At 45.2% G+C, this 12,435-nt stretch overlaps 1 protein-coding gene across 1 annotated transcript in view; it reads right to left on the bottom strand.

Moving 5' to 3' along the window:
- Positions 1-12,435, bottom strand: part of LOC114434642 (contactin-associated protein-like 4) — a 92,109-nt gene that overhangs the window by 28,608 nt on the left and 51,066 nt on the right. The window contains exons 6-10 of the mRNA XM_028403968.1: positions 10,711-10,886; positions 10,368-10,514; positions 4,974-5,241; positions 4,200-4,349; positions 2,239-2,410 (exon numbers count right to left, since the gene is read on the bottom strand). Of these exons, the coding sequence (XP_028259769.1) occupies positions 2,239-2,410; positions 4,200-4,349; positions 4,974-5,241; positions 10,368-10,514; positions 10,711-10,886 (913 nt within the window). The remainder of the gene's footprint in view (positions 1-2,238; positions 2,411-4,199; positions 4,350-4,973; positions 5,242-10,367; positions 10,515-10,710; positions 10,887-12,435) is intronic.

Here is a 12,435-nt window from a genome sequence, read left to right as displayed (position 1 = left end):
TGTAACAAGTACCCAACTACAGCTCTGTTCAGTTTGCAGCTTCAAACACAGTGATGATCTGACCCACAGCCTTTATCACTAAATCCACTCTGAACATTCTCAGGACTAAAGTCTGAGTTTTGCAAACACTTTGTCCTCTGTTAAACTCCAGAGGGCTCCGAGCTTGACTACAAAATTTGCAATGCAACATGGGTGGCATATACTGCACCACTGAACTCCTGGATTAACAGAGAGACGAGAGACTTTGTAGCTTATCTAACACTTGGTGTGACAGTGACCTATAATGAAGCTTGGATCACAGGGTTTGCATCCAATCTCCCAGGTTTATATTACTGCCTCTAGCTAACCAGCACAGCACTGCCCCCCCACCCTTCCCTGAACTGCACCCTATTACTGGACAGGTGGACCAGAGTGTCCTACAAAGACTTCAAATAACTGCAGTCTAACAGCATGAGTGTGAGAGGGGGAAGGTGTGAGGTTCTATCCTTTCAGTGTGTTCTGCACCTGCTGCTGCACACACACACACACGGAGGAGAGTGACAGGGTAAGATGTATGTTCCCGGTCACACTGATCACCAGGCGAGTCATGAAGTCCGACAGACGGACGCACAGACAGTCAGGCACAACAAGAAGAGTGACCCTCCTGGTGACCCGTGTTTCTTTTTACTCATGATTGTGTGTGTGTGTGTGTGTGTGCGCTTCGACAAGGCGTATTATTAAGTTGTCAGGTACGTGACAGAAGCAAAGAGGTCAGAATTACTGCCTTCTGACAGCTTCATCTATCTTGCTTCAACACATTCACACACGCCGAGGAGTGAGGTTGGCGGTGTAGGTGGTGCTAAATTCTGAAACTTCATAACAACTGTTGTGCCTGTCTGAAAACCCCTTCAATTATTTCATGTCAAATGTTGGTTTTAAACATTTTTTATCAGGAAACATGTCACTTTGTGTACGTGGAATCAAGTGTGCATCCCCCATTTATGTGACTTATATATAATGGCAGAGGAGGCTTTTACAGGTACAAACTGCTAGCCTAAAAAACACTCAAAACTAAGATTATTTACAGAATGTGACACTTCCTGTCTTCTCTGTTGCCATGGTAGCCAAAAATGGAAACCAGAGAAAGGAGTGGTTTTCCTTGCAGGGAACCCCTAACCCCTGTTCTTTTAACACCTAACCTTGACCACTAGTTTTTAATGCCTAACCCCATCTCAAAAGCAGCATGCAGGGTGGTGGTGGTGCAGAGTGGTGGCGCAGAGTGGTGATGTGAACCTTGAATTTCTGAGTATGCATGCTAACCAACTAGCCTACTAGCCTAACGAGAGAAGAGAGAAATGTAGCACTGCCTGGAGAGTCAATGGCAAAACAAACAAACAAAACAACCTCATATGTAAACACGTGTCCACAGAGCATCCATCCATCATCTGAACCCACTTCGTCCTGCAGTGCAGGGTCACAGGGGGGTGGAGCCTATCCCAGCTATCTACAGTGAGAGGCGGGGAACACCCTGGACAAACACACTTGAGTAAAAACAAAGATGTTTCTGTCCGTGCTGCAGAATTTTCTCTCTGACACATCATGTCCTACTCCTCATGGAATGACAGACACCACCAGAACAAGTTCTGATTTTCAAGTTCCACACATATGACGGCTGTAAGCTTAGAATCAGCATCTTTTGAAAAAGTTCAGAGATTTTCATGCCAACATGTTTGGAGCTGACATAAAAGCAGGAAAAAGCCTCACGTTGTGAACGATTGAACAAAGAAAAATAAAAAAAGACTCAGGCTGAGACTCCATGGTTAGAAACTACTCTCTATTTTTCCATTTTATAATCACCAGTACTAAAATAAGACTAATGTGCATGTGAATGCCATTCATTCACTCTTCAGTCTCTCTGTGGTAAATGGCTAAGAGGTAGAGCTTGGATTAGAGAATGGCTGCCTGTGGTCTCTTTTTAATTTCTTATTTCAAAGACGGTGACTTCTGTGCCTCTGAATGGATTTTCTATCAACGTGTTTTCCATTCTATGTTATAGACACGTGACCACCATTCCAGAGAGATGTACAGATGTGTGTATTAAAAGAAGTTTCTTATCATATCTAAAACCTTAATTGAAAAACCACTGTCTGAAATGATATCACTGACCACATTAAGGGACAATACACCTGGCATCAAAATGCTACCTACATGCTTATGTGGCATCACACTCACACCAACATGTTACTTTTAGAGACTAACCTGTCGATGATTCCGCACATATCAATCTGCAGGTGGCTGTAGTTTCCCAGCAGCCTTTGCTGCACTTTGATTAGTTCGATAGTTTGGTCATCCATGGTCAAGAGACGCATGCATCCCTGAAAGACTTCGAAGGGGTTCCTGCACTGCTGACCGCTTGTCTGAGCAGGACAACCTGGACATGAAAAACAAAGGTTTATAAACATTAATAAACATAATTACATAAAAACCAGAGGGGACCAGGAACACAGATCTGATCAGATGACCCACAGTACACTGCACTGGTTACACTGAAACATAAGTCCATCATCATCATCATCATCATCTGTCTTCATGTGAGGAGCTGGATGTCACATTTCACTGCAATGTGATGTACTGTGAGACCGATACTAAGTAAGTAAACAGAGTTTAACATATTTATTTTTACATCCCAGTGTGAATTCCTTCCAGGCTGTGAACAACGCTGAATATTTCATACAAAACAAAAGTATCTCTTGACATATGATAGGCTGCCGAACACTATAATCTCACCCAGAGAGCAGCTCCAAGCATGCACATATTTCTGCTGTAAAATTAGGAGGCGGGAGCAGGACTGACACACTGTTAGAGTCACCTTCAAGTGGTCACATAAGGAATTACATTAGCTGCAATTTCCGCCGTGGCCATAAAAGTCGTAACTTTTTTAAATTTAACACAACTCCTCCCAAATGTTGTGGAAACACTTGAGCGCACTGAGATCTTTAGGAAGGTCTTATTCCACTATTTGTTGAGCTGATGAGCATAAACATGCTCATGTTTCCCCTTCAGAAACTCCTCATTTTGACGAAAACGTTCAGTTGTTAGCTTCCCTCAGACTGTTTTTGTCACCACTCCATTATCCCAGCCTGCGTGATGAGCCTTGACTCCGCTGTTATAGCCTTTGTGTTGATGCTCAGTGCTAAGCTCTGAGTGCAGGCAGACCTGAGGTGTCTGTCAGATTTAAACAACTCTTTGCCAAATCTTGTGAAAGAGCTCCATGTCTCATCCATCAGTGACTCATGCATGAAGCTGATCCTGGATGATGGCATTCTGCGGCCAAATACAGCCTTTCAGCTCCAGGCACACCACTGCTCTAATTACAGCCAGCCCATCAGACGCAGAGTTCAGCACTTCCCAACAAAAGAGGGAGGGGGGGGGGGCAGATGAGTGGCTGCTCATATAGACTTTACATTACATTATTATAATGACAAAGATCTATCTATCCATCCATCCATCCATCCATCCATCCAGCCAGCCATCCATCCATCCATCCATCCATCCATCCATCCATCCATCCATCCATAGCAGTCACCCACCGTAGGTGAGCAATGAGCTTGTGTTGTGATCTGTGTATCCACACCTGTACTACAATGTCACTGCATGCAGCCATGAAATACTGAGTCAATGATAAACTGACCTTGGATTCATTTACAGTTACACATTATAAACCATTTGGTTCTATATTGCTTATAAGAGATAAACAGGGTCAATCTTACTGTGAACTTCCATGTGACTGTCAAAGGCCAAGCCCTCATCAATAAAACATGGTGTATATCATGGTAATGTTATGAATATATCTACAAAATACAGCTTATTTGCATATGTGCACCAGAACAGGAGGGAGAAGGAAAGACCTGCAGTGACAGATAGGAGAGAGAAACTTCGTCGTCAGTGAGAGAAGGAGAGGGAGAGGAGGGAGCAGAGGGGTCTTCAATCCTCTCTGGGTGGTACTAAACCTCCAAAGCAGACCTGATGAGATGATAATTATTACCTGCATGAATTTTAACCAGCCCTAAAAGTCCATGTCAGCAGTTTCCCCAGTCCTTTAGAGCAAAATACCTCAGGAACACTTTAGAGTTTCTGACAACAGAAGGTGTTTAGCAGCATTTAGAAATTCATGGAAAATCTGTTGCACATGTATTATAACTGATGTGATGTCTTCTTACCACCAAAGAAGAGCTGGCTGTCTGAGGTTAGAAGAAGTGCGATGTTGGTGTGAGCGGTGGCTCCTTCATCTTTGTCCACTGTGATGCTCAGATGATCTGGTCGGAAGTTCAGCTCCACAGAATGCCACTGACCATCATTCAGGCCTGAGCCTGAGAACACACACACACACACACACACACATCAATTGAATGATTGATATTATAATTTGACCACGATCGTCTTACTGCTATGCTGAACGGCTCAGCTCTGCTACCTTCGATTCATTTTTGGGTGGTTGTTCTGATCTCCTTTGCCGTCCAGACCAGCTGCTTTGAAAGGACATGGTGACCTGGACTGAAGCTACTTTAACCAGGTCTGGGTTTAGCAGATTGATCTTTAAGGTGAATGTTTATGTGATTGTGTCTCCTTCTCCTGTGGTTAACCCTTGTGCAACATTCGCAAACACTACTCTTTCGTGTTGTTCGGGACAAAAACGTCCTCTAACTTTAAAGGTTTTTAACCCTTTAGCTGCAGGCCTGTGCTTATGTAGTGTAGCTTCTGGCTTGTATGTGGAGTTATAGGGAGTATTTTAGCACATAACTGTGTGTGCATGTTAGAGAGAAAGGGAGCCATTTGCACCCTGACCTTGTTGTGTGTGAGCACATCTTCATAGTAAACTTTTAGTGTGGAGTAGTAAATATCTTTAATAAAGTATATACAGTATTTTCCCACACAGTGGTACTCTGTAAACAGATGAACAAGTGGGTCGACGGTCTGATCCTGATTTGACCTACCTGTGCTGAGCTCCAGAGGAGCCCTGCCAGCCTGATGGATCTGCAGACGAAGTCTGGCCTCACTCAGGTACAAGAAGACAACGCCATCCTGCTCCGGGAGGTCAAAGGTCAAGAGCAGCCCTGCCTTGTTCCACGTCCTGAACTGCATCGTTACAGAAACAACCCCTGATGACCACGATGTCAGCCCGGGCAGCTGGAGGAAACTCTGAGAGTCGGTGAACGTCACGGCGACTGAGACTGGCTCAGCACATGAAAAGGTCACATTGCCCTGAGAAAAAAAAAGAGAGAGAGAGAAATGATTATAAAGAGATAATAAAACATGAATATTCATCAGCTGCAAAGCTGACTGGGTTTGACTGGATGTCACAGAGGTCTCATCAGCATCTTGCTGAAAAAGGACACCTGTATTACCATACTGATAACAGCTGAGACATCAGGGTCACACAGTGTTTCCAGCCAATTTCACTATCCGTTTCCCATCTCCTAATCTCTACATTGATCATGAAACTGAAATGAGACACCAAAAAAAATAATGGAAAACTAACATTTAGCATTAGCATGTCCAAAAATTTCCATAACACAATTATAAAAAAAACGGAGAACAGACCCTGGAAGAGAAGAAAGACACTCATCAGTGTCTAATGCGACATTATTATTATTAGAATTATAAATTGTACATTGATTCCTGCTGCCAAACTTCTTTGATTCATGCTCTCTTCTTTTCCATTTCTTCACTTTTCTTTGGCTTCAGGGTTGGTAGAAATGTAGATGTGATGACACTGACGATGATAATGAAGGAGATTATGATGATGCTAATGGTGCTGATGATGATGAAGACAAGTGTAAAACTCAAGAGGATGATGATGCAGATGATGAAAATAATGATGGTAATAATAATCATGACAGTGACCATTAGCGTCATAATGACACTGATGCAGAGAAGGGAAGAAGAAGAGGAGGAGGAGAGTGTGAGGAAGAGCAGAGAAAAAGAAAGATCAACTTCCAAGTTTCTCACCAAGACAGTTTGATTATGGTGTTGATAACTGCTGTTAACAGCTGACAGATGTAATTAATTACCACCATGATGAAGAGATAGCTCAGGGCCAAGAGGAGCTGAATGATAAGATCATTTTTTCTTTGCAAAAGAAGCTTTGTGTCCTTGGTAACCAGAAAAACACACTTAAACTAAACGCAAAAAACAGCTTTATGGTCATAATTTTGTACACTGCAACTGTGGCTTACAATAAAACTACAATGAAGAATGTGCATAAGAATCCATAGGCCCTTCTTATCTGTTCTGTTTATTGGCATTTGATCATGTTAGTTAGTATAAGAGGATATTCCTAGTTAGTGCCAAAAGAACCTGACCTCTATATTTGTATCTGCCATGTCTGCATTGACGCATCGGTGCAGACCCAGTGAGAGGAAACGCTCGAGAAATGGAAACTGGCCAAACAAAGATGTCTGACATCCAGATGTCCAGCGGTTGTCCTTGCTTCTCCACATCACATGACCACAGGAAGCAGAAAGTGAGGCCAACTCTTAAACGGGTCACATGGTTTTAAAAATCAGCACAGCAAAGCATTAAAGCGGATCCCTAGCTTTGGTTGAAGTACTTTGGTGCCACTATCCTTGATTCTTTTTTAGGTTCAGTTCTCCGATCGGTTGTCATAGCAACAAATCTGTGATATCAAACCTACAGTACTTGTAGATTTATTCAGCATGACCAAGATTACATGACTTGAACAGTGTTGTTTGATGAGCAGCTGCACATTCTGTGTGGGAGGAAGCAGATGGATTGATGATGGGGTTTCAGTGTTGTGTCTCCAACATCGATCTACAGTACAATCTACATAATCAGGTCATTGACGTCGGGTGCATGCTATCATCAAGAATAAACTGGATTAGGGTCACTAGCAGTAAAGTTCCCATGAGCCTCTGAGGCAAATCCTAACATATTCAGAACATTTCAGCAAGCCATTTTACTCTCCACGTGAGTTTGCTTCATTCATTCTGGCCGCTGTTTACATCTCGCCCGGTGCGGACGTGCACGAGGCTCAGCGTGCACTCGCGGATCAGATCCTGTGTTTGGAGCAAACATATCCGGACTCCTTAATTATTGTCTTTGGTGACTTTAATAAAGGAAACCTGAGCAAAGAACTCCCGAAGTACAAACAGCTGATCAAATGCCCGACCAGAGAGGAGAACACACTGGATCACTGTTACACCACAATAAGCGAGGCATATCGCGCAGTGCCCCGTGCTGCTCTTGGACTATCTGACCACGTGATGGTCCATCTGATTCCTGCATACAGACAGAGGCTGAAGCTCTCCAAACCTGTGGTGAGGACATCTAAAAAGTGGACCAGCCAGGCTGTGGAGGAGCTTCGCTCCTGTTTTGAGACAACGGACTGGGAGGTGTTCAGGGCTGCCACTGATAGTCTTGATGAGTATACAGACACTGTGACGTCATATATACAGTACTGTGAGGACAGTATTGTGCCAACACGCACCAGGGTGAGTTATAACAATGACAAACCCTGGTTCACAGCTAAACTCAGACAGCTGAGGCTAGAGAAGGAGGCTGCTTTCAGAAGTGGGGACAGAGACTGCTACAAACAGGCCAAGTACAGGTTTAGCAAGGAGGTGAGAAGTGCTAAATCACTGTACTCTGAGAAAATCCAGCAGCAGTTCTCTGCTAACAACTCTGCCTCTGTGTGGAAAGGACTGAGGCAGATCACCAACTACAAGCCCAAAGCCCCCCACTCAGCTGACGACCTGCAATTAGCCAACAGTCTGAACGAGTTCTACTGCCGCTTTGATGGACTATCAGCCAGCCCTGACACCTCTCCACACACCTCTCCACACCCCATCAACACGGACATCCACATCAAAGATACCCCATCAGAGTCCTCCTTGCCCCCCTCCTCCTCCCCCTCAGCTGCCCTCTCAATCCTGGAGGAGGATGTTAACAGGCTGTTCAGGAGACTGAACCCCCGCAAGGCTCCTGGACCTGATGGTGTGTCCCCCTCCTCCCTAAGACACTGTGCAGACGAGCTGACTCCAGTGCTCACAGACATCTTTAACACCTCTCTGGAGTCATGCCATGTGCCAGCCTGCTTCAAATCCTCCACCATTGTTCCAGTTCCCAAGAAACCAAGGATCACTGGTCTTAATGACTTCAGACCTGTGGCACTGACGTCTGTAGTCATGAAGTCCTTTGAGCGCCTGGTACTGTCCCACCTCAAGACCATCACAGCCCCCCTCCTGGACCCCCTGCAGTTCGCCTACAGAGCTAACAGATCTGTGGACGACCTGTCAACCTGGCCCTTCACTACATCCTGCAGCATCTGGACACCCCGGGAACCTATGCTAGGATCCTGTTTGTGGACTTCAGCTCTGCTTTCAACACAATCCGCCCAGCTCTCCTCCAAGACAAGCTGTCCCTGCTGCATGTTCCAGACTCCATCTGCCGGTGGATCACTGACCTCCTGACAGACAGGAGACAGCATGTGAGGCTGGGGACGAATGTCTCGGAAACAAGGACCATCAGCACCGGTACCCCCCAAGGCTGTGTACTTTCCCCTCTGCTCTTCTCCCTGTACACCAACTGCTGCACCTCCAGCCACCAGTCTGTCAAGCTGATTAAGTTTGCTGACGACACCACCCTCACTGGACTCATCTCAGACGGGGATGAGTCTGCCTACAGGATGGAGGTGGACCGTCTGGTGTCCTGGTGTGCTGACAACAACCTGGAGCTGAATGCCCAGAAGACAGTGGAGATGACGGTAGACTTTCGGAAAGTGCCAGCTCCATCACCCCCCCTCACCCTGACAGACACCCCCATCTCCACAGTGGACTCTTTCCGCTTCCTGGGTACCACCATCACCCAGGACCTCAAGTGGGAGCTCACCATCAGCTCCCTCATCAAAAAGGCCCAGCAGAGGATGTACTTCCTGCGGCAGCTGAGGAAACTCAAGGTGCCAGCCAGGATGATGGTTCAGTTCTACACGGCCATCATTGAGTCCATCCTCACCTCCTCCATCACAGTGTGGTACGCTGGGGCCACTGCCAGGGACAGGCACAGACTGCAGCGTGTTGTGCGCTCTGCTGAGAAGGTGATCGGCTGCAGCCTGCCATCTATCGAGGACCTGTACGTCTCCAGGACTCTGAGGCGTGCAGGTCGGATCACAGCTGACCCTTCTCACCCTGGACACGGACTCTTTGAGCCACTCCCCTCAGGCAGGAGGTTACGGTCCATTCGGACCAGAACCTCACGCCACAAGAACAGCTTCTTCCCCTCTGCTGTTGGACTGTTAAACTGTAATTAATGCACTGCTCTGCACTGTCTTCAGAAGGTCACTTTAGTATAGTCACTGCACAATGACGACTATTTGCACTGTTTACTCCATCTTGCACTACTTGCACACGAGTACCACCTCACCGATCCATGTGGTACCTGTTACATTATTACATTATTACACTGTTCCATTCGATCATATAAGGGTCTATGTTTACCATTTCATCTGCACAGTATTTTATGTTCTGTTCATTGTATGTCTGTTACGCCATGTCTGTCATGTAAATTTAGCCTTACTTTAGTTTATTAACTTAATTTTATCTTAGTTTTTATCTTATTGCATGTTAATTATTATATGTTCTTTGTATGCACCAATCACTAAGGCAAATTCCTAGTAATGTGAACCCCCTTCACTTACATGGCAATAAACATGATTCTGATTCTGATTCTGATTCTTTTGTACTCCTCCATGACAGAACTTCATGCCTTACTGAGCAGCTGTTTTATACCATATAAGGCGCCTGTGTTGTATGTTTGGATGTCTATCAGAGAAGAGCTCTGTGCTCATGACTGAGTGCAGGTGGATGTGCTGTGAGGGAAAGGGAGTATAATATTGTCTATGGAAGTCTTAGTAAAATGAATGTGGCCCCGCAATTTGGCCCTTGAACTAATAATAATAATAATAATGCATTGGTCTTATATTGCGTTTTTCTGCTCTGTTGGGCAGGCACTCAAAGCGCTTACATTGAGATGTATTATTCATTCACACCACATTCACACAGTGGCAGTGTTAAACTACAGATGTAGCCACAGCTCCCCAGGGGGAGACTGACAGAGACGTGGCTGCCAAGGTGCACCTACGGCCTCTCTGACCACCGCCGATTCATTCATACACCAGTGAGTGCACTGGAGGCAATGCGGGTAAAGTGCCTTGCCTAAGGACACACAACAATGACTAGGGAGGAGCTGGGGTCGAACCACCGACCTTCCGGTTATTGGACAACCCTGCTTTAATGAGCCACTGCTGCCCACTAATAAATGTAGGTGATGTTTACATGCTGAAAGACAGATGAACCTGAAACACAATAACTCACCACCACAGTGACCTGGGGGCTGTTCTGTTTGGCCAGGTCTATCAGGCTGATGTCACCATACAGCAGGTTCTCCAAGCAGCCGTGAAAGTTCCTGTTGGACAGGATGGGTTTCTGCAGTCCGTGGCTCTGGGCTGCTGCCAAACTCAGCTGCAAGTGAAAGAAAGATTTGTGGTCTGTCACGTCAAACATCTGCAGAAACACCTCAAATCCTCCAACAACAACTTTCTGCAAACTACATGAGCTACAGGACTGTTGTCCTCACATGGCCGGCCATACAAAACAAAACTTCTGGAGGTGTTTGTGACTCAAAGATCATCACTGTGTGTGTTTTTCCCCCTCTCACCGTGTGCATGTGCCAGTGGCTGAGCTCAGCTGGCACGTGAACCTGCTGTGTGTTTTTATCCACGGTGAGGTTGAGGTGAGTGCTGAGCCGCTCCAGCTTTACATGGTGCCAGTGCTGGTCGTCCAGCAGACTACCCAGACAAACAAGCAGCTGACCGCCAGAGGATGAACTCACACCTGTGACACAGAAGGAGAAGGAAACATTCATGTTGGTGCATTTGTTAGAAGATTCTCCAGCAGAAACTCTTTTTTTATGTTCACGTCTAGATGAGAATCTTTGATTTTTTTTCCACTCTGAGGTGTATTACCTCCAAAACATTTCAAGGTCAGCATCCCTGTGTGTCCTCCTCCATAAAACATTTTTAACAAGGACGAACAAGCTTGAAGAAACTAGTCAATACCCCTCATTTCTTGCAGCAAGCAAAGCCTAAAGGAGAGTTCATGTTTGATCTATCAAACCACAAAAAGACCAGCAGAGCTCCGGTGGAGTATTTTCCATCTTTGTTTTGAGCAGGCGGCAGGTCGCCGAGGTCAGCCACCCGGTCTCTCATTAGAAAGAGAGAGAGAGAGAGAGCATATCTGTATGCTGAGAGGGAGGAGGACAGCGTGCGATAAATGATGATGCTGCAAAATGATAGCAGGACATAATTAATGACAGATCCAACACCAGCAGGTCTAAATTGGTGGATCCATCTTTACATTCCCCAATGTGTCGGGAGGGGAAAGAGCTTCTGCTGACAGAAAGAGGTGCAACAGAAGGAGAGGGGTGCACCGAGTCATTAATTACAAAGGGCACAGACAGACAGACAGACATGTACAAGACAGAAAGTTCAGTTCTCTCATTGCACCATTAACTTGGTTAGGTTATGTTAAAATATTCCTTTTTTTAATCAATTATCATTTGGAGGTTGCCAGGGTAACAGATGGTAGGTCATCCAGAGCCAGCTGGAATCACATGACACACTTGTCATTAAACTTCGCACTTGTTGCTGAACACTGGTGATGCAGGCTGTATAAAAAGTTTAAACGTTCCCATGTATCATACAGACAAAACTTTATGTTCCCTCCCATACACTGTACACGCCTCCATTATACAAAAGTAGAAGTCAAAATGTCTCACTCGAGGTGCTGCCATCATCACATATTACTACAAAGTGTAGGCTAACTCGAACTGAGCTGCATTAAATCATTGACATTTTTGCATAATCCTGGTTTTCTCAGTTAATCAAAAGAGTTCTTGGATTGGTTGTCATAGAAACATATCTGTGAGGTCAGACCCACTGTGTTGCTAAGTGGGTAGCATCTTTGTGTGCTGGAACTTTGTACCTGCTCCAGGTATGCTCATGTGACATACGACACATATTTGTGAGTAGGATTTGATTAGATTTGTTTAATCCCTGTTGTTCACACCTCACGGTGGATTATATCCTGTCACTGCTGACAGAATACACTCCTCCTCTTTCCTGTGTCCTCACTGACACGCCGACTTTGTTACTGCAAACTGTATGTCACCTGAAAGAACCACTGAGTTCTGAGAGGAACTCTTGGCTCCTGTCTGTTTTATTTGTCTTGACAGACAGATTAGGATTAAGCAGTGTCTGCATCAAAGGGAAAAACAATGAGGAAGCGACTGTTTGTCTACTAGCTGATACATTTACTGAGAAGTTTTTAGAAATCAGTCTGTGGTGATGTGTGCACCCGAAGTAACTGTCACCGTTACTGTCAA

The sequence above is a fragment of the Parambassis ranga genome, chromosome 4 (genome assembly GCF_900634625.1).
Source record: "Parambassis ranga chromosome 4, fParRan2.1, whole genome shotgun sequence".
In the NCBI taxonomy this organism is placed as follows: Eukaryota; Metazoa; Chordata; class Actinopteri; family Ambassidae; genus Parambassis; species Parambassis ranga.
Note: the sequence above shows the minus strand (reverse complement) of the source record. Positions and strands in the feature narration are given on the sequence as shown.